Raw genomic sequence first — 26287 nt, 5'->3', positions numbered from 1 at the left:
GTTCTTGAAACTGCTTTCTTCTGAAGGCTGAGATCATCCCTGTTGCTTGTGCTCCTTTTCTTACCACACTTTCCATGAGTGAACTTTGATGCAGTCTCTGAGAACGGCCTGCCCTTTCAGCAGTGACCTTCTGTGGCTTACCCTCCTTGTGAAGGGTGTCAGTGATTGTCGGCTGGACAAGAGTTAAGTCTTCCCCATGATTGTGGTTGTGTGTAGTAAAGCAGAGTGAGAGAATGAAGGCTCAAGAAACCTACTAAAATTGGACTTTTCCACAATATTCCAACTTTTAGAGTGTTTGATTTTCAGGAGCTGCAAGTCATAATCATCAAGAGTAAAACAAAAAAAGTATTGAAAATTTCACTTTGCATGAGATGAGTCTTGGATATATATAAATTTATATTTATGGAAATTTAACAGGAAAAAACAAACTTTTGTTTGATATTCAAATTTGCTTAGATGCACCTGTGTACATGCAAAAACAAATCAATCTCTAGCAGATTATTGTTAGTCAGACTGACATGTTTACATGTATTTTAAAAGTCCAGTTGATTTTAGATTAACACAAAATTTAGTCTTATTCCAGCTGCTTATAAACACGAGTGGTAAAAACACATTTCTCTAAGTAAATGTATTTGAGTTTTGAGTTTTAAGACAAAATATCATATTTTTATCTCATCAGATGAATGTGGCTTAAAATAAGTAGAATATTATGTATTTTTTTACAACTTAAGATTACAATTAAAAGTTTATGAAAGAAAAGTGCCCATGTTTAATAACATTGTCTTACTTAAAATGGTTTCTGTACAACAGAAATCAAAAAAGGTGGCACGCACCATAGGATTATAAACTTTGAAGTTTCTTCTCTTAAATGGACTCGTAACATAATGCAGACTGAAGAAGTGTACAAACGTGGTTTGCAAAGACCAAACGACGATTTGGTTTGCTTATAATAATGAAGATTTATTCCTGTTTTTAGGTCTGACCCAGAGAGACCAGACACCGTACAAGTCAAGGTAATACAGACCTCATTAACTGTTAATCAAATTTAAAACAATATAGTCTGTATCACATTATTTTCCCAAATTGTACTTGTAGTCATTCAAGCATTTCTTATTATATAAGTTAAATACTTTTGTTTGAGCAAATATCAAATATAAAGAAAAAATTGGCCTCAGCCGTCTCAATTTTCTCTCTGTCAAACAGGAAACAGCTGTTTTGGCAGGACGCAGTGGAGCAGAGGAGTTGGTGCGTCAGTTTGAGGCTGAGAGGAGTCAGCTCCACGGCTCCCTGCAGCGCTGTGTGTATGAGATCCAACAAAGAGACCAGTACTTACTGCAACTCAACACCAAGGTATCAACCAGCTCAGCCTGTGAGCTTTTTATTGTTGCTGTGTTTGTTGTTTGTGAGGCTAAAAGGTTGGCGGTTTAGACACTAACTAGAGCTTTCTGTGAGTCGTTTCCACTTCATGTGTGATGTGGGAAGTGTAGGCAAGTGTTTGATTACGCAACATGCTATAAACTTATTTTGTACAAAATTTCATCATATTACAGCTCTTTCCATTAACTTTAAAATAAAGTATGACATCTGGAAATTTAGAATAAAAGAAGAACAAACTATCTTCTCTGCTCCTTTCAGCTGCAGCAGTCAGTGGAGGAGAAGGGCACGATTGCCGCTCAGCTGAGGGCCGTTTCACAAACTCTTAGAGACACACAAAACCGCTGTCACTGGCTGGAAGGACAAGTCCACAGTCAGGCTCAGGTAAACAACCATAAACATGTTCATTTCTGTGCTGTTTGCATCCAGTATGGTCCTTTCTTCCACAAAAAAGTCTTCGCATGCATCCTATATTTAGATGTACATATGATAATTGAGAGTAAAACTTCAAAGGTATTGTTTAAGAGGATTTTTTTCAGGAATTGTTAATGCTTTCTTGGAGTTTCAAATCATTGTTTTTGATATCTTGGCTTTCAAACATTTTTAGGCTATTGGAAATATGCAATAACACTGACTAATATTAGATGTTTTTTGGGAACATTACCTCCCTTCCTTGCCCTGGGATATTTGCGTCATTACACTCTGTATCTCTCTTTGCCTTTTGCCTCTTTTTTCTCCAATACTTTGAAATTATTTCACAACAACACCAACATATCCATGCCTATAATACTGTGCCCTGCTCCATCAGGGTTCAGTGTATGCTGAGGTTGCACCTGGAGCCCCCCAGGAGAGGAGCAGTGACTCCATGATCGCCGAAACACCTGAAGCTCATCAGCTCAGAGAGAGGTGAAGAAAGAAGTTCTGCCTGTATTTTGTCTGTATAAGACTAAAATAATCACTTCAGCAATCAGTTGAGCTCATGGGTCTGTCGTCAACTCGATATTTTTGCATGTTTGTGTTGTATGTTCAGGTTGCTCGAGGTGGAGCAGATTCTGGCAGATGAGAGAGCGCGGCGAGAGACAGCTGAGGATGCTCTGAGACTTGCTGAGGACAGAGCGAAGAGGTGAGACCCAAAATTTACACATATTATCATAAACACATTTACATAAATTCCACACTGCAAGGTTATGAAAATATTTTTGTTTTTGCAGTGTTGGTTCCGGTCCGTCCAGAGACAGTCAGAGAGACTTCAGCATCGAGATGGAAACAGAAGAGGAGTGGGACGCTATCAGTCTCAACCCAAACCAGCCGCTAATAACACGGAAGGTAATCAGAGCCAGAGCAGGAGGTTTCATTGATTTTACTGGTGTAACGCCAACACTGCTTGTGTATAGCATCATGTCTGTTCAGATGAGTGTGAGCTTTGTTTCAGTACTGATCTCTATGCACACTAACATACTGAAAATACACTCAATGACCACTTTATTAGGTATACCTGTTTAGCTGATCTGTAATGCAAATATCTTAGAGGCCAGTTACATGCCAGCAACCAATGCATTTAGGCATGCTGTCATGGTCAAGACAATGTTCGCTCAAGCCAAGCATCAGAATGGGGAAGACAGATGATTTGAGTGACTTTCAATGTGCCATGGTTGTTGGTGTCAGACTGGCTGGTCTGAGGATTTCACAAACTACTGAGCTACTGGGATTTTCACACAATCATCTCTGAGGCTTACAGAGGATAATCTGAAAAAGTGAAAATATCCAGTGTGCAGCAGTTTTTTTGGGCCAAAATGTCTTGTTGATGGCAGAGGAGAATGACCTGACTGGTTCAAGATGATAGAAAAACAATATTTCAGATAACCACTTATTAAAGCTGAGGTTTGTAGAAGAACACTGCAGCAGGGTGCCACTCCTGTCAACCTAGAACAGGAAACTGGGTCATAAGTCACTCAGACTCACAAAACTTGGAAAATAAAAGATTGGGAAGACGATGCCTGGTCTGTTAAGTGACGGTTTCTGATGCAACATTTGCTTGAATGCATTGGCTGCTGCCATGTGATTGGCTGACTAGATATTTGCAAGTTTTTCCAAATTGCTGTTAAACAGAGCATGGAATCTTTTAAACTCAGCTTTTCCAAACATCCTGATTTTATTTTAAATGCTAACATTATTTTACTTTGCACACTGAAAAAAAATTATTTCACACAAAACAAAACTTGCCAGGTTCTTAATTATTAGCCCCCCTGATGCTAATAGCCAGTTGACAGTGTGTGGTCAGTTTACACTGTAGTGAAATGTAAAACAGTGATGTAATAAAACAGAAGATAAAACAGAGAAGCTGTGAACGCCATGGGGCTTATGGTGTTTAGATATCCTCACACACAACATAGAAACAAACAGTCAGTCCATGATCACTATTAGAGCACACCAAAGCTGCATCTGACCAGTGAGAGGCTCAACACAGCTTACCCCCACTATAAAAGTTTCAGTTTATCCAAAGTATTTCACAAGTGGTAATAGACACGGCTTTTCCAAACTTCCTTGTGTTATTTTGGATGCTACCATTTTTTTTACTTTGAACACAGAAACAAAATTACTTCACACTAACAAAAACTACCAGGGTCTAAATTATTAGCCCCCTTGATGTCAGTTGTGTCTCATTTTTGCTGGATAACAGCCTGCAGTCGTTTGTTGTAGTTTTCATCAAGTCTCTGACACGTCTCCTGAAGAATCCCGGACCATTCTTCTTTGGCCAATCTCTGAAGCTTCTCCAGATTTGATGGTTTCCTAGCATGGACCTTGGTCTTCAGTTCACCCCACAGATTTTCACTCAATAATGTTAACTTTGTGCTTCTGGAGGTAGTTCTTCACTTGGAGCCACGTATATTCTGGGTTGTTGTGTTGGAAGACAAAGCCTTCACCTAGACCCAGTTTTGCTGTTGACTGCAGGAAGGGTTCTTTCAGAATATTCACATATCCTCCTTTCTTCATGATTCCTTCGTCAGTACTAGGCTGAATAAAATAAAATAAAATTTAATCACTGTTTTGCTGACTGTCTTCTCTCCGTACCTGCAGGTGAAAGGGGGCGTGGTCCTCTGCCGCCGCTGGCTAAGGGGGCGGAGCCTGTACTTCTCCAGGCTGCTAACGAGCCGTGCCCGCTCTCGATATTTCTTCCTGGCCTACTTGCTAACAATCCACGTGCTCGTCTTCATGTGCCTCACCGGTGCCCTCTAGTAGGTCATACTGGGAACTGACGTGTGTGGTGGTCAATCTGAACGCTTTTCTCCTTGTATCTCTTTTTCTCTCTGTAAAAGAAAAACACAGTGAAACACTAAAAGTGGCATCAACACAGATGTCGGAGAGGCTGTTTTAAAGCCAGTACACATTCAGACACTTAAGCTGTATTTCAGATGAAATGCTTGTCAAGATTTGAATTGATTCTATTTATTTTGTTTTTTTATTGTCAGAATGAACACAGTGGATTACCCTTGATTTTGTATCACTTTCCCTAAATGTTAAAAAAGCCTTAAAGCATCTTTCTTCTCTTGCTTCTCTTTCTAAAAGGAAGATCAGTTCATCAGTTTGTTGTCTACATTTTTTTCTGATCCATGTTGAATAGAAACAGGCATTTTGAGCTAATCATTAAGTTTTTGGATTTCTAAAAAGAACTAAATGAAACATGGATGTCTGTTCTTTATATAAAAAGCCTAAGAAGGTGCAGAAAGCCATATCCATTCTTTGTAAAAACACTACTGAATGACTTAAGTTTAGGATCTCATGCCTCTCAGCCTTGCTCCTGTTCCCAGAACTGGGAAAAAATGTGCAAAAATCCCATCTGTTACCAGGTATAATGTTCTGATACCATTACCAGTCCTTGAAATGCATCAGATACAGCCTAAAAACATTGGATCTGCTATTTCAAACAAGCTCTGACTTAGCAACAATCCGAAACCATAATTTTAACCCAAGATTAAACCAGCTTCACACAATATGACTTAGTAATCAATGAGCGGTGTCAGTGAAGAACATTTCCATTAGCTAGGCATGTGCTGAGCAAAGCAGTATAACATTCAAGATAATTTTTATCCCCTACCTCCGCTGCAGAAATTACACATCCCAAAGCCTGAGAGCAGAGCTTCAGCTAATGTTAGCACAGCTGGTTTCAAAGTGCTCTGCCTTTTTTAGGGTAGATTTTTTATTGGTCACCAAACCTGGATTATCCATTCTTCATCCCCAAAACAAACAAACAAACCAGTAAATCAAAATATTCTTAACACTGAATAAAAGAGCTTCTGGCCTTCATTTTCAGTTATTCTGATATTGGAGTGCTCTTGTAGTGCAGAAGTCTGCAGAAACAGACACTTTGTCGACATTTTGCCAATCAGACCCCATCATCAGTATCATCGTCGCCATACCAGGCCGTTTATATTTCTACAATACATGTAGATTGCACTCTTGTTATCACTGCCCCTATCAAAGTTCGTGGAGACATCCCTTTACCTACTCACAGCTGACATAGTTGAGTCTTGAGCTGAGCCATTGCAGCCCAGAATGACACATTCACAGGTGCACAAGTTGTGAAATGTTTCTTGAATAATAACGCAGGTATTGAGTACTCAAATACTTGAACTGATCCCTCAATTGCAACAACATTTATACTGTAAACAAGTATTTTCTATAAGAGGGAGGGTGGCATGAACACATGTAAGACAGATGGGTCAGTTAATTCTACACTATACAGAGAGAACATGCACTCAAACCCAGAGTTAGGCAGGGTTTCCATGATACCAGTATTAATCTTTAATTTTGCAGGAGTATAAAGTAAAAGAGATTGTTATCTGTTTCAAAATGTAGGCACCCAAAAATCAGAGGTGCTAATTTCTAGTTTTTAATTCCCAAAAATTGTGAAATCAAAAAGATTATGGCTATCATCATTCCAGATTATTAAACTCCAGCACAGTTCCAGTGAAAATTAAATCATATCACTACCTTTCTGAATACAACGGGATTAAAAATAGAAGCTTCAGACATCAAATATTTGGTGAGCTCTTGTTTATTAGGAAAATTGCATATGCAGTTGCATGTGCAGGAGTTTACCTTCTATTTTTGATGGATCCGTTCGCCTCCTGCAGACTTATCATATGAAATGGATGCTTTTATTAAGGGGACATGCCATGAAAAACCCACTTGTTAGCTTTTGCTTATATATGTGGGTATCCTGAGATGGAAAGGGGGCTCAATTTAAGGGGGCTGCATTTAAAGAGACACCAAAACTGTTTCTGAGAAAGGCTTTTAAGAGCTGGTTCAGCTGGTCAAAAAACCTCATCTGGTGATTGATCTACAGAATATTTTGTTTAAGGCATGGTATAGATATCTCATTAAGGCTACTGGGGACTGTGTTAAAAGTATGAAAGGGGTATGATATGTCATCTTTAAAGTTTTGCACATTTTGATATAATTGATCATCAAAAATTAAGCTTTAAATGCATGGTATCAAAAATCATTAAACATTGACAACCTGAGAGTCAAGCAATGTAACAATGATGTCAAAGTCAACAAATTCAGGCAGGTCAGTAATTAAAGTCTGACTGGTATCAGATCAGTGGCTTCCATGCTTCAGGCATTGAAGGGTAATAATGTTATCAGAACATTTTTACTGTTTGTTTTACATTTAAATCACAAATTTCACCACCAGCTGCTCTCTCTCCTGCCTGCCTGGTTTCATACTTTGCACATAATCGCGATGCTGAGTTAAAACTATGCACTGAATCTCCAAATGTGTAAATAATTATCATCTCATATAAGCTGAGAACACGTCTACACCTCTCCCACTCCCTCCTGTTCTCTCTAACTGTAAAGCCAAAGGTGTGTGCGTGTTCTCACCTCAGCCTTTTCTCTCATGCCCGGTAAACAAAGAGGGAGACAATGGCTTCCAAATATCCTTAAATTTTACCACAGTGTCGTGCTGTGCCATTGAAAATGGACTGAAGAAAACAGAAAGTATAAAAGAGTGTATCTAAGGTGTTGTATTTATTTGTGCATCCTTTGAAGTTTGCTGTAAAGTATCTATCATAGACTGTATGTATGTATATATACATTTCTATCCTCTCTGCTTGATGACTGTACATTTCTTTTTGGTTGTTTAGAGTTAAAAATATGACTGATAAGAGAATGGGTTTTCACAATAAGAGCTCAATTGACAAGCCAAGTAAAGATGTCTGATTCCTTTAAAGAGTAAATTCAATAACAAATCTCTTGGCTTGTTAACTGATGACATTTTGTAGAAATGCCCGATTGTCGATGGTACCTTGTCCTAATGATGTGTACATAAAAGAGTGATTACGGGACAAAAAACGAGGAACTCTATTTATGAAAAACTACTGATAAATTGTTCAGATGGCATATTTTCTCTGCTGCCTCTATTTTTAAGAGCGAGTGATGCTGTCGGCCTGTGGATGACATGAGGCTGAATTCTGTGCAATACTGACAGAGGGGAACTCTTTCAGGTTCACCTCAACATCTCCAGAGAAGTTTAATAAAAGCTTAAAAAACTTTTCCTCATTTTGGCTGTTTGCTGTTTGTTTCTCTCATAGTTTTTCCAAATAGCTGTTTTTGTTTATTTTTTTCATATGGGGGGGCATAAAAAAGCCTAAAATAAGAATTAATACTTTGCCATGAATCAGATAAAACAGGTTATTAACATAACTCTGTAACAAAACTGTTAACTGTCTTCTTGTGTCAGTTTGCTCATCTGTATTTGTTTTGCTTCCCTTCTCATCTTTCGTTTCCTTCTTTATTTCTCTCCTCTTATTGTGATGCTATTACATGGTCTAAAAATATAGAAATAACAGATACATAGACTGGTAACCAGCCTTAACCAGAGAATATAGTTTTTCCTTGATTTTTTTTCTCATTTACATACTATAGGCATGATAATTACTGAGGATTAAAAAGATGTCATATGTGAATATTATAAATTACCAGTGGACACCAGATGATACTGATTTAATCTGAATAGACTTTAGAAGTGATCTGGATTGTAATCTGGATCCAGGATTTTTAAATATTCTTCAGTCTTATTTCATTCTGTATCTGACTGACTGACTGACAGTACTTTCAGAGCCATACATACATATGTGCTGTGGGCGGGGTTAAGTTGTACTGAAAGCTGTCGGTAATGGCTGCCTCCACTGGTGTGATTACCTCGGATAAAGCTTTAGCACTTCATCCTTTTTACTAGAACTGGACCATGTTTCTGTATGAAATAAAGAATAAAAGCAATCCCAATAGCTTTTCATGTTGTGAAAGCTGTTTTCACCCTTCTGCCGACCTGCTTCAGCATAACTGTGTTAGTTACAGGGACAGGGTAACTTCTTGTGTGAATGCTTGTTCATAATGCTGCTAGTGGCATGACTACTTGGAATTAGCCACAGTGGCACTTTTGTCAGAACTGGACATTTCTTTTTTAAAACAAATGCTGAGCACAACACTGAAAGCTTTTGTGACAGAAAAGATGATTTAGTTTTTTTACCGACTAGCTTTGACATGAGTATGTGATAGTTACGAGGAAAGGGTTAGTTGTTGTGAGTGGTTATATACAAGGCCTGCAAGTGGAGTGATTAGCTCGGACTTAGCTGCAGCAGCAGTTTGGTCAGAACTGGACATCTCTTTATTAAAAAAAGAGAGCACCACTGAAAGCAATCTGTGACAGAATAGAGGTTTTTCCCTTTTCTCCCGCTCTGTGTTTTATCGTTGCGGTGGGGTTTTCTGGTGTATCCAGGGGCTGCTGCTGCAGTAGCTGTCAGCTAGCTATGTAGTTAAAGGAAAGCAAGTGCAAAGAAGCACACTGAAAGCTTGTCTTGGCACAGAAGTCTCCCGGATGGCCTTTGCATCAATTTTACATTGGGTGGCCATTAGTCTGGCTTTTGGCTGGACAGTCCGGAATTTCAATGCCTTGTTCGGCGTCCAGCGCAACCTAAAGCCGGGCACTTATTTGTCCTCTTTTTGGAATCACACCTGAAAATAACACAGCATATTGTCCATTGCTCTCTTTCTCTGCACATCAACGAAGTGCACGCTGTGTCCGCTCGCTCTCCCTCTCTCTCCTGATACTTGCTGCACAGAAACTTTCATCACATCTGTCCCATAAATTCACCCGTTATTCTTCAGCATCTCTTGACAAATGTCAACTTCTACCATTGTTTGGTTTTTTAATTTATTATAAAACTGTGAAGTTTCCGCTCTGGTTCTGATCAGAAATTAATTGACGTCAAAGATCAGATCAGCTGTTTTAAAATCAGATTGCAGGTAAAAACAAAGTGGGATTAATGTTATGATGAAAATAATTAACCAATATTGACCACTTTTTTTTTTAGACAGTTGGAAATTAAAAATATCCTGATTGCAACAAGGAATATGTTCATTAAAATCAATGATAATTTTACTAAGAACTGTGTCTTTTACATGCGACTAACAGGCTAAACTGCTAAGACTTTGTATTTATTATTATTGTAGTAATATATCCTTTACTTATTTTAGTTATTTTAAGATACTTTTGAGTATTGTGAAGTAAGTACGTTGGGGCGATAGGGGCGGCAGTGTTTGGGGGCCTCATATCACAGTCTGCTTAGGGCCTTGGCTAGGGACAGTCCTAAATCAAATTGTCCTTCAATGAATGGAGTATCTCAGAATCACTGTATCATGATACCATCGGTATCATGGACAAAATTGTATTGTGGCGGGGAATACATTAGAGTCCTATTTGCTGCAAATATTCTTGCTTCACTAAGTGCTGCAAAGTGTCCTCCTTTTTGGTGCTGTGGAAATAATTCTACATGAAGCTCCACCATTAACAATCTAAGGCAGCAGTGGCCTTCACAAGAGTAGCGCATGCACACTACGTCATTTTTCACTCTGATGGCCCGTCATGAATGTGACACAACGTTCCTCCAATCACCTTCCGAAGATTTTCTGAAAGTCCTGCCCTTGCCGAACGCTTTCTGTGGGTGCTATACCAAATGATTGTGAAATATATTCAGTTGATCTGGCGTGTCAGGTCAGCTGTTTTCTGCCGACAGAGCTTTACGTTTAAAACTTTAAGGGTCCTTCAATTCTCAACCCACAGACATTAGGGACCACACCCCAAAAACTAATCACTCTGCCAGAACACACAATTCAGTCAGACATTTCAACAGGTATCCCAGGTAATTGCCATCAGCTATATACTAGTCTTGTTTTAAACAGTGTTGTTAGTACTGTACACTGCTGGGAACTTTGGAGAGGTGTAATGGTAAAAATTGGATACTGCCCAGTCCTAGACCCACTCTGCTGTTGGTTGTGAAACACAGGAGCCTAACATGAATTACTGAATTATACCTCTACCAGTTTACAGGCTTACTGGTTTCCATAATCCAGCCTTGGCTATGTCTCAATCTTTGCTGAGATGTTTCTACACCCTGACTGGAGTCCACCTGTGGGGAATTAAATTGATTGGACATGATTTGGAAAAGCACACATCTCTCTATAGAAGGCCTCACAGCTGACAATGCAATCAGAGCAAAAACCAAGCCATGAGGTCAAAGGCACTGCCTGCCGAGCTCAGAGACAGGATTGATGCAAAGCACAGATATGGGAAAGGCTACAAAAATTTCTAAGAGCTGGTTGTCCAGCCAAACTGGGCAATCGGGAGAGAAGGGCCTTGGTAAGAGAGGTGACCAAGAACCAGATGGTTACTGACTGAGCTCCAGAGATCCTGTGTGTAGTGGTTGTACAGTTCAGAAAAGGGAGTTTGAGGTATTACGTTTCTATGAGCAGTGACTCTCAACTGGTACAGCCTCAGAATCCACCACCACCTTTGTGAGACATCCAGCCTTAGTCCACCCTGCACTTCACCTTGAAGTGTCAGGACTTTGATTCTTTAAAAACAAAAGAAAAAAAAAAACTGGACACTATCTTAAAATGCTGCATTATAGCAGGGAGATGAAGATGAACCAGCAGCAAAATTTGATAAAACAGTCAATAAAGAAATCCTCATTCAGATATTTACATTATTATAAATACAGTATTCCAGCTTGTTTTAGCTCATGTACTGATTCACTCTGTTGCTTACAGGTGTTGATAACAGTCTGTTTAATGAATGCATTTGTGCACATATTGTAATGGCCAAATGTAACCAGTAGATGGCAAAGTCTTCTCATTAAACACCAGAAACACATACCTGACACACACAGCTGAGGGTGAAATACCCTTTCACTGTGTGCGGGGTGGTGACTGAGTGTTTTCTGGGATCAATCTGAATGAGAGAGGGGGTTCAAATGGTTATAAACCATGGAAATGATCATTTCTTCATGGGTTTTTCTTTTTTTTTCTTTCATCAGCTGCTGCAGAGTAGTTGATTTCCTGCCTGTTTGGCCACATTCCACTCTTTGAAATAATCATGAGGAGATTCCCTTTTTCTTTTCCTTTTTTTTTCTTATGTAATGTCTTGTGAGGTTTACAGAGCGGCACATGTGTAGAGAGGAGACTACCCCAAAGATCCACTATTTTTCATGTCCATAGCCTCTGTTATATTCTTTAATCGAAAAGAGGGAGGGAAAGGTCCCATGGTCATATTTGAAGGGGATGGTGGGATCTGTTTTCAACCATGTTGCTGTTATCACTGAAAATACTTTTTCTTTTCTCTTTTGCCTCTTGTTGCCAGACCAGGGCTGGATTTGGTCAAGATTTTTTTATAGTGGCAGTGGTGGGTGAGTTACTGCTAATGCAATGCCTAACTTAACTTCAAACACTGGAGAGTGATATCAATAAGAGTATCATTAAGGATCAGTTTCTGCTTGTTATTGGTATTCAGTGTTGGGGTAAATTGTTGTGAAGTAACACTTTAGATTACTCTGATTACTTTATTTTAAGAAGTTTAGTTATACGTATGTTATTTCCACAGTTCATGTAATCCCTTGTACAGATACTTTCCATAAAAGTAATCCATTACTGGAAAAATTAGCTGTATTTCCCTTTTTCTTTAAGTCCTCTTGAAGCTAGCCTTTGTGCCTTTCTAATGACGCTATCCATGCCTTCAAATCCATTATAGAGGCTTTTCTAGGAAGCCAGGAACTTAGGTCACTTTCTGGGTCTTCAAAGACTAAATCCACACCAGTAAATTTGATGTTGAACTACTTTTTATCCATTTTTTAGTCAATTTTTGATCATTTCAGCTGCTAGTGGCTAACACTAAGTTGTATCCCAGAGTGCGTTGTGACAGACTGTGACAGCCAATGGCAGGCTGTTCCATTGGCATACCGTGCTTTGTCAAACTGCATGTCCTAACACTAAGCTCATGCAGGTGATAGCCTTAGGACCTCATAATAGAGAGAAGGAGATACAGAGAGCCACACCCTTGATTCTACATCATTCCAAACCTTAATATCTCGTGAACATGTAAAATTGTACCCTGTCCAGTTGCCATGTGATGTCAAACTGGCTCTTTAGGAGGATGTAAACAAGTTTATTTCTGCTGTAAAGTTGAGCATTTTAACTTGGGGTTCTATGGGGATTTAATCACCACAGGAGACAGCCCCCGGTGGACACTAGAGGAACTGCAGCTTATGCATTTTCACACTGGCTTTATTTCTCTGCCCCTTGCAACTTGCATGAAATTATCTCTGTATCACAGTCACATTATGTCAGTGTGGTTGATCTCATGGTTGCTGGGAAAAATCATTCCAAAAAAAGATGTCATCTTGTAGTATTTCTGTGTTTTGTGTGCAGCCCTCTCTCTCCCTCCTTCTCTCCTTCTGTTCCTCTTTTTCTCTAAAACAGAGTGAAATCAGTCCTCCAGTTGCCGCTGACCCACTTGCCTCCTGCAGCAGAGGAAGAGAACCGGAGGAGTAGGAGAAAAAAGGGCGGGGAGGTAGGTAGAGGTGAAAACATGTGGGAGTCTGCAATGATTAATGTGCTTTCAGAGATGGAGTGAGTGAGAGAGAGAGAGAGAGAGAGAGAGAGAGAGAGGGAGCAGCCAACAAGGGCATCAGCGATGTGTGGTGGCGGAGTGAGTACAAGTAGGCTCCAATAAAGGTGTGCTCAACAAATCAATGACCCCATCTTCATCTTAATGCATCAAGCTGAAACACAGGAGCATGTAGGCATATCAGAAGAAATCCTCCAGCAATTATTTCTTCTGCAGCCAGAGAGGTACTTGAACTGTATCAGAGGGATCATTTTTTCCTGACAAATCACTCAAGAATCTCACAGAGTCTCAATGATTCATCTCTGCAGGGAGGCAGGAAGGACTTTTCCAGATAAATCAGCAAGGAGGCGATCCTCAGTCGTCTTACTTTGATCCCCTTGATACCCGTAGGCAGGGACGTCCCTGGGATTTCTTGGCCCTATCTGAAGATATCACATTGAGACCCTCCACCCTAGCTTCAGAAAACCCTTTGGTATTGCTATAAACACACCTTCATCACAAGTTTCCAATTCAAAGTGGCGCCTATGGCCTCATGGTCATAAGTTGAGTCTGTCATCCTTCAGCGGGTGACGCAGGTTTAAGTCTGATCTGGGTTCCCTCCTTTCGCTCATCTCTGTTTCTAATGCTATCCACTGTCCTCCTCAGTGCTGCCAGAGCTTAAAGGAAAATGTGACAAAGTCTATGAAAATACACAATGGGACACTGTGTAGATAGAAGACATTTAATGTTAAAACTGATTTTTAAAAAATCAGCTTTATTTTTCAGTTTGGAAATATACAAACATTCCCAATCTGATGCTAGAAAAATCTTCCAAAAAAGTTGGGACAGAGCAATTTAGACCACTCTATTACATCACCTTTTTCTTCTGAAAGAGCTCTGTAAGTGTCTGGGGAAGGAAGTTGATCAACAGTGCATGGTTTCTGTTGGTGTATTTTGCACCTGAAGTGTTCCAAAAAAGTTGGGATGGGGCAATGAAAGACTGGGAGAGTTATGGAATGCACAAAACCACCTGGACCATTCAGGTAAACAGGTTCATTTGTAACAGGTAATAGTACTGTTATCAGGTATAAAAGAAACACTCCTTAAAAGCTCAACCATTCACAGTCAAAGATTGTGTGAGATGCTCTGCTTTGTGAAAGACTTTGCAAGTAGTCCAACACTTTATAAACAACGTTACTCAGTTAGCTAGAGATTTTATCATCTACAGTCCATAATATCATCAAAAGATTCAGAAATTCTGCAGAAATCTCTGTATGAAGGTTATAATAGTTTTGGATTTTTCATGAATTTTTATTTTGTTTTCACTTTCTGTGTTCAATTTTAGTTTGGTTTTTATTAGTTTTGACTGCTGGTTTGTTTAGTTTAGTTTCTATTTTGCAAAAAAGGCTTAATTTTAGTTTTTATTAGTTTTAGTGTTAGTTTTACTTTTTTACAGACAGACGTCGGGCCCAGTGAGCGTCATACATTTTTAAAAACATATTCAAACAGGTTACTCATCACTTATCATTTTATTTACTTAATAATGATGTTTCAATGCAACTCCAGACATAAAAATACCACTATGTGAAGTCTAAACCAATCAGGTCAGGCAATTTTACATTCCCCAGACTTGGGTGTTGGTGCCAGTCAGTATGGTTGTGTCAAAGACTAAACCTGAGGATATTTTGTCTGCATTTTTGTTTTATTTTAGTTAGTTTTTTAAGCACACTACAAAGTTTTAGTTAGTTTCTGTTTTTTGGTAAAGCTTAGTTTTTTTTAGTTTCAGTAAACTAAGATATTTTTGAATTTTAGTTTTAGTTATTTAGTTAGTTTTAGTTAACTATAACAACACTGCTCTGTATGTAAATGTGCAGAGTTAATGCAGTAATTGCAACCAGTTAACATCTATAGTCAGTGCATTACATTTTTAATAGTGCTGTCGAACAATTGAAATTTTTAATCAGATTAATCACAGGGTTGCTGTGGATTAATTTAGATTAATCATGATTAAATATCATTCATTTTTAATCTATATTAATCTTGTTTCATTTTGCATAAGCAAGCAGACTCAAGAAAGAAGGGAATATATATGCCAGGGCTATTCAATTACAAATTCAGCTGGGCCAAATTTTTAAATCAAGAAATGTAGCCGGGCCAGACATGTTTGGCACCCAGTAAGCAGCTGGTAATGTCAAATTTCGAACAATACAGATCGATTTGATGAAAAATATTCACTTTTATTCCTAGTCTCCCTTTTAAATTTGGCGTTCCGTGAGTGTGGAAAACTCGTTCCTGCAGAATGTGAATACTTTATGTCGGTCAACTGTTCCGTCTTGGGGGTTTTTTGAACTCAAATTTCCCATCGAGAGGGCCAATGTGCTGTTTAGCATCTTTCATATCGAGTTGGTTGGTCACTCCCGGATCAACAGCCCATCTGCGCATGCTACTTGGACAAACTGCCCAAAATGCGTTGCCAGAGAAGTTACAGGGATTTGAGTCATTCTGTGCTGTAGATGGGTTAATTGTGTTAAAATTTTTAATCAGATTAATCATGATGATGGATTACTCCGCATTAATGCGTCAATTTTGACAGCCCTAATTTTTAAATGTGATTAATTGCTTACTTTACTAATTGATTGCATGCAACATCTCATTGCATTCCACATGATTGGAGTTAACATAGTTGGACTAAATTGCTGAAACATTTTTCCTTTCAACTCTGGTTTAGCTACCATGGCCTCGACATCTATCAGAGATTGCATATGGACAACAAGAGCATTCACTTGCTGGGATCTGATGAGTCAACACTTCAGTTTGTCTTGGTGTGGCGTATTAGTGCCCATGGCATGGGTAAACGGCACATCTGTGAAGGCACCATTAATTCTGAGAATTACATACAGGTTTTTGGAGCAGCATATGCTTTCACACAGACGTCCTTTTCAGGGATGTCTGCTTGTTTTTGCAAGACAATGCCAAGAGACATTTTGCATGAGTTACAACAGCATGGCTTCACTGTGAAAGAGTGTGGGTACTAGACTGGCCAGCATGCAGTCCAGATCTGTCTCCACTGGAAATGTATGAAGCATTATAAAGCGCATAATACAACAATGGAAACCCAGAACTACTGAGCAACTTAAGACTTTAATCAAGCAAGAATTGAAAAGACTTTCACTTTCAGTACTTCAACAGTCTTCAGTCCCGGTTTACAGTGTTAGAAGAAAAGGTAAAATCTTCCCATCCCAATGTGCAGTAGTCAAATTCTAGTGCCAGTGTTCATTTGTAAAAAACACTACAGCTGATCAGGTTGAAAATTGCATATTTTGTCTTTGTGCTGCATTCATCTGAATGTAGGTTGAAAGGGATTTGCAACTCACTGTAGTCTGTTTTTGTTCATATTTTAGACAGTGTCCTAACTTTTTGGAAATAAATAAATACAAAGCTGTCAGCACTAACTTGTAATGTACATTTTTGCTTTGTCTCGTTTGGTTTTGACCAGTAAATCCGACATCTACCAGCCTCACTCAAGAGAAAGCTGCTGTTTTTCTGAATCTATCAGTGCTGGTATGTTGAATTAAATCTGCACATAAATTCTGCAGAGTGCCTTTGACTCGTCTCACAATTGAGGTTGGATTCATCCTTTAAACACTCTCCCTTTCTCCCACTCTTTATTGTACCTTTTCCCGTATTTCGCCCACTTAGTCCCACACATTGTTAGCCTTGTAAACGTTAGCTAAAGTCGGTCCGTAAATCCAGGGATTTTGTTGTCTTTCTGTCTGCCACCTGTGTTCTTGTGTGGGGGCTCTGGGGGCTGTGGGGAGGGTGGAATTGGGTGTAGGTAACCAGGGGAACAGGGTTGTGGATGGATCCTGCAGCAGGACAAACTATGGTGTTTTGCTTGATTGCAAAGAGCTGGGAGAGAAACAGGAGGGCTTCATTCAGGAGTCAAGGCAGGCCCAAGTAAGCAGCATCACTTTAGAAACAAGCCCAATAAAAACACAACCAGAAACCAGCAATGAAACAATAGTCACAGGCAAATTTACTTAAAAGAAAAAGACCAAAGTTGCTTTTAATACCTAGCAACAACTGACAACAACAACAATGGCAGATTCCTGAGCTCTGTCTGTGTCAGCGTTTTCTGGAAATTCACTCACCTTGTAGTTTAGTCAATCAGTGTAGCAACCCAACTCACTCTCTGTCCAAGCAAATGTTTGAGCATTAGGCTTTTCTTGTCATTTTTGTATAAAAGATAAGATAAGACAAGCTATTCCCTTATTGGTCCCACAAGGGGAAATTCCAATAAAGGAATATACATTTGCACCTCTCTGTGGACGGCAGAGTATGACCCAACCACTGGTCTGGCGTGTATACTTAATCATTTTCAGTCATTGTTGCAGAGCCAGTGTGACTCCTAGAGCTATGCTAGTGGGAGTTTAACTCCTGATAGGGTCATTTAAGCTGGACAGGTCAAAGGATAGAAGCCAGGTTAAGAGTGGCGTGTCCTCCAGGTTGGGGGTTTGGCATGGGGCTAACAACCCTATCCTGTAAAATCCACCATGTTACAGAAATGCCAACAAGAGAAGCTCAAGAGACATCACTGGAAGGCTTTCATCAGCTGCCCCATCAGGAATTTATGGGTTTAATTAAGTAAATTTCCCAAAAAAAGTTGTTGATCACAGTTATTTCATAATTTAACAAAAGGGGAAATTACTTTTTCACTCAGGACCAGGTAGATTTGGATGGCTTTTATGGCTGACCGCAAGGGTCAGCCCTACACAAAAGTCTATATGAGACTGCCTGACTGGGTGAGTGATGATACTTTTAGAGCCATACAGAGTTGCATCAGCAGAGGAGTAGTGACATCTAATGGCATTTCATGGCGTAAAGTGGACCTCCGCTGACGCCATGCTTTGTCTTAACCTTGCAAAGCAGATGGATTTGCCAGATTATATCTCTGTCATCAGGTAAATCCATCTCAAAAAGCTCCAATCCACAACATTTGTGCCAAACAGCTTGCTGTTCGAGCCAATCAGGGTCACGGGAGGAGAATGAGGTGCTTGCTTTGGGTGAGGTTCAGTTATACTAGCCGATTGCAAGGGCTGCCTCCAGTTCAGTGATAAGCTTGGATGTAACTACAACATAACAGCAGTTCAATCAGAACAGGACCTCATTTCAGTAAGAAATAAAGAGTAAGACAGCACTGAAAGCTTTTCATGATGGAAAACGTGTTTTTGTTGTTCTGCCAACCTGCTGGCATGAGTTTGTGATAGCTAGAGGGGTAAAGGGTTGGTTGTAATGTGAATGGTTGTATACAATGACTGCTAGTGGAGTGATTAGCTAGAACAAAGCCGCAGCAATGGTTTTGTTTGAACTTGACAACATTTCTCTATTGAAGCAAGAGGAAAGAGCCACACTGAAAGCTTTTCATGACAGATGAGAGGTTTTCGCTCTGCTTCGGCATGTCTTTGCGATTGTTATGGGTGGGATCTGCCGAGGATCCAATGGCTGCTGAAGCGGTAGCTTTTAGCGCAGATGTAGCTATAGGAAAGCAGCAGTTTAATTGGAACTAGACCACATTTTTCTTTGAAAAAAATGCTAAGACTCAAATCAAAAGCTTGTCTTGGCTGAGAAGATGTCTCCAAACTGCCTTGGCATGAATGTATTCACTGAAGAGCTCCACCATTCACAACTTTGGCAGTGGTAGCCCATCCGCTCAGGAGAAACTCATGCGTGGAACCTCACTTTGTCTTGTCGCTCTGATTAGCCAGTCATGAATGTGACGGATGGAATGCTCCTCCAATCATTTCCAAGAATTTTTTGAAAAGTCCTGCCCTTCCCAAACACTTTTAATGGGAGCTTTCCCAGATGACTGTGAAATAAATCTATGCAGTTGATAGATGACATGGAGTGTCAGGTTAATGCTCTGTCTAAAGCAGTGATACTCAGCCCGTGGCTCTCGAGCCGCATGTGGCTCTTTACTGACCAGCTGTGGCTCTTTTAAGTCTTACTCGGAAAAAAACCTTAACTACAAACCTTTATGAAGGTAAACACTGTCATCATTAAAGATTCATGGTAGGTCACATCAATAAATCTGCTTCTCACACAAAGAAGACAGGTTTTAACTTCCAAATTTAAGCGTTTATTATTTTAAATCTGTATATTTTTACTGTCAGATGCGCTCCATGGAGGAGCGTGTGTAAGAGAAGAGAGCAGAGGAAGTCCGCTAGTGGTGCATCTCTTCAGTAAAGCTCATTCATTGAGGTGTGCTGTTGTGTTTAATCTGAAGCTTCCCATTTCCTAGTGTTAACTTTTTCTCAAGCCACATCCTGCCGATGCACACACCCATATCTTATGACAATTGTGTCGATGCACGTCATCAACGAGCATAACACACGGATCACATGTGGAGATAATGTAATATCTAGTGAAATTTGTCCAAACGGGTGTTTTATTTGATCTTTAATGCACTAATGATCATAAATATTGTCAAAAGAGCAGAAATATAAAACCAAAGTTTCAAAATGAGGCAGGGTGAAACAATGTGTCTGGTAGAGCTGCAGGTGTGAGGCAGGGCTGGTTTTAGTCATTTGGAGGCCCAGGGCAAAGACCAGTATGAACCCCCTCCCCCTTTAGTTAAAGAATTAATAATGAGTGGGAAAAATTAGAAAGCATCTCTTTTATGTTAATAAAGGCACAGAACTCCAGTAAATGCTCCAATGTGAGATATAAAGTGCTTATCAAATTTATTAGACCACCACCCAAAGTAAGGTTTATGCCACAGCTGCCCTAAATTAACAGCTTTGGTAATTATGTTTCTGCAATGGATAATACACCAATATACAGAAGCTCTTTAACCCAAATGATATTTTTAATGATTAAATATAATTATTATTGTTATCCATGAATTTTCAGATTTACTGATTTACAAAAAAACCTGAAAAAAATAGTAAAGCACATTAATATTTCTTGATTAAAATGTCAAATTATAGTTATTTACTTGCATTCCTGAACAAAAAAATGAGTTTTAGTGGTTGAATGTTAGGCTTGATTATTTTCTGACTTCTCAGAGAAGCCCAGTGAGTCAAATCTGGGTATAAAAAGGTGAATTGAGTTTGAAATTCCTCATTCCTGTTCAAAATGGTAAACCGTGGAGAGCTCCTGAAAATGAAAGAGTCCACATTAAAGCACTTCATGATGCTGGATGGTCCCTGAGACAAATATGACAGGTGGTCTAATAAATTTGTTAAGCACTGTAAATACCCAAATAGCCAATCATCATTCATAATTTTCTTTGAAAAGCCTCTCAGAGCTCAAATTCGGCACATTCTAATATCTTAAAAAGTCTTTAGGCCAGGTGGAACTTTCATAACGCTGGTGTTGGGCCAAAGACTGGTATCTCCAAAATGATCACTTTTCAGGGAATGAAAAATTTATCATTTATAAAAATGATGTAAATATGATTTATAAAAACAAATTAAAATCATGACAAATGGAGATACAAGGTTTTAGCCTGATGTCAGTGATAAATAAAATAAACATATGCTCATTATCAGTTACATATTGGTTCTTCTGACACTATGCAGACATTTGCATCCCATTTAACCTCATAATTATCCACCAATCCACTGTTTAATTTAATTTTAACTACAGATGAACTTATCTATTACATTCTACCTTACATTCTGGGTTGTGGCTCTCGCTAAAGTTTTTTTTTGGACAGTGTGGCTCTTTGGTTGAATAAGGTTGAGTACCACTGCTCTAAAGTGTCATGAATACTTTGTTTAGGTGAGTAGGCGGAGCCACTCCTCTCCCCTGTCCTCAAATCTCTGCACATTTCAGTCAGGCATTTCAACAGGCATACCAGATAGTTGTGGTCAGCCAACTAGTTTTTAACCTAGTCTTGTTTATCATCATTTAAAAACTGCATTTTTATTTACTCGGGTTATCTTTTTCTATTGTTAAACTTTGTTTGATGATCTGAAGTGTTTAAGTATGACAAAGTCCCTTAGTTTTTGACATAAAAATAGCTCTTTATCTGAACAGGAAGGCAATTACCCTTGGTTTTAGGCAGTACAAAAGTCCAGAATTGCAAAAAATGGAATTTTGATAATAGGGGGTTATAAATTGCAATTAACCAAAGAAATTTTTGGCTGAATCGCTGATATTTTTTTGTCATTTGACAGCCTTAGCAAAAAGTTTAGTTTTTAATTTCAACAAAAGAAAAACATTAAATGAATTCTAGTCTGCTGGGTGAAAGTTTGGTGTTTGTGTGACCCATCCTACTGGAACAGACTGTATTCTTTTTAATCCTCTGTGTTTTCAGAAGTATTCAAGTCCAAATGGCAAAATCCTAACCTGACACGCCAGATAGATTTGTTTCACACATCCATCTGGGAAAGCTTCAATAGTCACCGTTTGAGAAAAGGCAGAGGCTTTGAAAAATCCTCGGAGTATGATTGGGTGATCGTTCTGTCTGTCTCATCTCCAAAACACGTGACATAGCTGCTATCAAGCTGCACGTGCGCAGCTACTGACGAATAATGCGAACCATGGGGACTGTAGACATGTCAGTACTCAACTTTTGTCATTTTTGAAAATAAATCAACTCACTGCTGATTTTTTTGTTCTTCTTTTGGTGAAGAAACGTTGTCAAGTTCTGATAAAACTGGCGCTTTAGCAGCATCCACGCTAATCTCTTCCTCCATAGCTGCACCAGTTCTTGCTGCTGCTTGTTTACGTCACGACTCTGCTGCGCCTGAAAGTACTCGTCACTGATTGGTCCTGTCACTTTCTAACCAGGCCCAAATGGTTCAGATGGGAGCTTTGCAAGATGGATTCGCCAGGGAAAAACAAGGAAACGGGCGTATCCATCTGATTTGCAAGGTTGGCAAAATCCTACTCTTTTCTTAAAGATATATATAATTTGTATTTTTTTTTCTTTTTCTTTTTTCTGCCATCACAGTATGAAGCTCCACCATGTCATGTTGTTTTCATCATGTGTGGCCTGAACCTTGATCAACTATGAACTTGCATTGCATAAAGTTGAAGCCAGTCATGTATGTTCCTGTGGGTGCATATTTGTGTTGTTTGGACTCTGCAGGACTTCACTGCATCACTGCTCTCTCACTTTTCATTTTTAGCCTTACACTTTTTTTTCTGTGTCCTACATAATGTCCCACTTCACAATTAGGTCTGCTGCTGGTGTGTACGGAGAGGAGCTACAAAGATGGAGATTCAGCCTACACTGCTGCCCGTGTCTATGTGTGAAGTATTTTGTGTTTCAGCTCCGCTCTGTTCACAACTTCCAGACTTGTCTTTTGTCACCTCTGAAATTGGGTTTCCTTTCAAACGTCATTTTCCTGAGAGCCGGTCCACCTTCTCAGGCTTATCTTTCGCTTCTCACTCCTCTGATTTTCTCTTTGCAAGTCAGTAATCCCGTCGAGTACTAACATGGAAACACAGCACTCAGGCATGTAAACATCCTTTCATTTATATTTCAGATTTTCATCACTCTCCTGCTCTTGTGTGGATGTGTTCGGTTATTTCTGCCCTACAACAAACACTCAGTGAATCAACCCACATCAGCATCTTTAACTGGATCTCCTACATGTATGACCCCCCCTCAGCATGGTTCATTAGTTACCATGGCAACAAGGTCTTCCCTGGCGACCAGTGTAAGACCCCCCACTCCTTCGACCATACATAATACCACATGTCCAGATGACTTCCTCTTGTTCTGTTCCCTCTGCAGCTCCATCATCTTTATACACAGAGGAATCCTGAGCTGGAAAAGTGCTGACAGCGAGGGAAGGGATTTTTTTTTACAAAAATATTACAAGCACCATGTAAGAACGATGGTGGCCTCAGTCAGTGCTATAAATGTTCAGTTTTTACCGTTCTCTTTCCAAAAATATTTATTTGCAGCACGATGAATGACCATGCAAACCTCAGGATTTCCTTAAACATGTCAAAAGGGCTGACTGGACACATTTCTACCTATTATCATAGAATGAAACAGCCAATCAGAAGCAGCTCCAGGATTGGTTCATCAAAAGAGATTACATATCTAGAAAAAGGAAGATACATAGTCAGCAGATGCAGGACGCACATTCACTCTAAGGCTGGAGATAAACGGCACTGTAAAAAAGTATCTGCCCACTTTTCTGCACATTTTTTAGACTTAAATTTTGCAGATCATCAAACACATTTCAATGTCATACAAAGATAACCAGAATAAATGTGAGATGCAGTTTTTAATGATGATGTCATTTATAGAGAAAAAAGTCATTTCCCCCTTGTTAAATTATTATTAACTGAGATTAACCACATATTTTGGAAAGCTGAGTTCAGTTTCACTAGCCACACCCAGTCCTGATTACTGACACAACTGAAACTCAAGAACAGATAAGAAACAAAGTCAGTGACAGTCTGGAAAGGGTTACAAAACCATTTCTAAGGCTTTAAAACTCAATGAAATCACATTGAGAGTCATTATCCACAAATGGAGAAAACCTTAAACAGTGGTGAACATTCCCAGAAGTGGCCGGCCTACAAAAATTACTCCAAGAGTGCATCAACGACAACAACAACAACAACAACAACAACAACAGCAAAACTACTGATTTACTGGTTGATCTATGTTCCAACCCCTACATCAGGGGTGCCCAAACTATTTTGACTGAGGGCCACATATAGGTAATTTCTACCAAGTATTCTGGTTCAGCTCGGTAAAGCACAGCACTTTTTTTTTTTTGCATTTCCATATATCAACCGTTGGAAAGGTCCCTAAAAACCAACCCGTCCCTTCTTTTTTGGCATCCATCTGTTAGGGGTACCAATCTTACCAATCCATCCCAAAAAGGTGGAGCTACACACACACAATAGTGGTTTGTACCAACATCACTTTCAGGGTGCAACACGACTGCTCAGCCACACTGCAAAACAAAACACGCGCTCTGTGAGGAGCAGATGGAAAACGGGAGAAAAATAGACAAATTTCTGCTTGAATGATGGATAATTGGACTCGACAGAGATACACTGTTTCCTGGACCATGGATATTGATATCTGGCCACAAATCAAATTTCCTGACATTTATCTAGAAATTGATTTTAAGTAAACGAAGCAGAGCCTGAAGGCTCATATCAGCCTGGTTTATCTGTAATGGATGTGGAACTTCTCTGTATTGTAGCTAATTATTCATCTACTTCTTAATTTAGGTAACCTGTGAAAACATCACCCTGTGGCTGTTGAACATGTTTGTAAAACTTCGGGCTGCAGCCTATTTTAAAACTAGATCAATGTACCCAGGATTTCTAACTTAATCTAGTGTGATTTTAACACCAGTTAAACCTTTAATGGGACAAATTTTCATAGTTTAGCTTACAACTTTTATATTATGTCGTATAAACTGTTAGATATACGACATTTATTCACATTTCTGTACACATATTCTATCAGATGAGGCTCTGTACTGACTGCGATTAACATAATTAAGATGTAGTTAAAAAAACAGCACTTTTCTGCTGAAATAAAGACACATTGGGCTTCATACAGAAATATATCAGGATGGTAGGTGTTAGGTGTACTGCATGCCCTCTCTCCCTGCTCCCTCTACCTGTAGGCGCCAACACACCTGAGCAAAATCATCACTCAAGAGTGTGGGAGGGGAGTACTTAGAGAAGCATGCAGTACTTTCTTTTCCCTTTCCCATGCATGTTTTGACTGCTGTAGAGTCTGGGCTGTAGTCTGCTGTTAGTCCTATTTTCTTGTTGTTTTCTGTCTAAATGTAAGTAGGTAGTTTATTTTGGGGTTGGTAGTCTTATTTAGATGTTGGCTGGTCCATTAGCCCATTGAAGGTTAGCCACATCTCTTTTTTAACTTAATTTAACTGATTGCATTGATTAATTTCAAATAAATAGCTTGGATTGCTTTTCAAACTTTAAATTCTTTGTTCATGTCTGGTATTTTATGTTCCTAGACTGTTTGTGTTCGTGCCTTAAGAGATCGCAACAGCACAATCAGGCCACTTTCTTGTACTCCACCTTGACGATATTAAAGTTAGTAAAACCAATCTAATGAAGGTTAAGATATGCTTAGTAACTGGGTATGCTGGAATGGTTAGTTAATCATTTTTTAGGTTTCTAGGGATTATAAATCAAGAAATCATTATCATTTGGTTTCAAATGTTTACCATTTACCATGTTGCCTTTAAAAAAAATAATAAAAAAATTAAATTCTTTTCAAAATGTTTGTTTACAGAATTAGCATGGTAGTGCTGCCTTGTGTTGAATCACAGACGTACAATACAGTAAACCAAGAGCCTCATGTTCTGATGTGGGCCATGTTTCGTTTTACTTTTAGGATTTGCTACAGGCCAATTGGGCCCTGGGCCGCATTGGGCCATAGTTTGGACACCCCTACGTATTGTCATGAGCTCTGGATAATGACTGAAGAAATGACGTCGTGGATTCAAGCAGTTGACATGAGATTCCTCAGGAGGAAGTCTGGGATCAGCCTTAGAGATAGGGTGAAGAGCTTGGACATCCAGAGGGAGTTTGAAGTAGAGCTGCTTCAGGCATCTGATCGGGATGCCTCCTGGTTGCCTCCCTGTGGAGGTCTTCTGCTTGGGAGGAGACCCCAGGGCACACCCAGATCTCATTGGAGGGATTGTATTTCCCATCTGGACTGGGAGCGCCTCAGAATCCCTCAGGAGGAACTGGAAAACATTGCTGAGGAGAGGTCCGGGTTGATTTATTTTGCCTGCTGCCACTGCAACCCGACCTTTGATAAGCTGAAGAAGATGGATGGATGCATCAATGACAAACTGCAATCAAAATGTACAAAAATCCTCAACAATGTGCTAAAATAAGTCACTATAATTCATTAGAATATAATAAATTTTTACTTAAAAGATAATAAGAGTTTACATAAACTTTGGAGCCATTAAAGCTGCATCTTTAAAAGTCAGATTA

General features: G+C 39.3%; 1 protein-coding gene across 1 annotated transcript in view; it reads left to right on the top strand.

Moving 5' to 3' along the window:
- LOC121528845 (golgin subfamily B member 1-like) overlaps positions 1 to 8005 on the top strand; it is a 55245-nt gene extending 47240 nt beyond the window's left edge. The window contains exons 24-30 of the mRNA XM_041816513.1: positions 977 to 1013; positions 1204 to 1350; positions 1636 to 1758; positions 2183 to 2280; positions 2405 to 2497; positions 2586 to 2700; positions 4453 to 8005. Of these exons, the coding sequence (XP_041672447.1) occupies positions 977 to 1013; positions 1204 to 1350; positions 1636 to 1758; positions 2183 to 2280; positions 2405 to 2497; positions 2586 to 2700; positions 4453 to 4611 (772 nt within the window). The 3' untranslated portion in view covers positions 4612 to 8005. The remainder of the gene's footprint in view (positions 1 to 976; positions 1014 to 1203; positions 1351 to 1635; positions 1759 to 2182; positions 2281 to 2404; positions 2498 to 2585; positions 2701 to 4452) is intronic.
- The last annotated feature ends 18282 nt before the right edge of the window (positions 8006 to 26287 follow it).

The sequence above is a fragment of the Cheilinus undulatus genome, linkage group 1, assembly GCF_018320785.1.
Source record: "Cheilinus undulatus linkage group 1, ASM1832078v1, whole genome shotgun sequence".
Classification (NCBI taxonomy): domain Eukaryota; kingdom Metazoa; phylum Chordata; class Actinopteri; order Labriformes; family Labridae; genus Cheilinus; species Cheilinus undulatus.
Note: the sequence above shows the minus strand (reverse complement) of the source record. Positions and strands in the feature narration are given on the sequence as shown.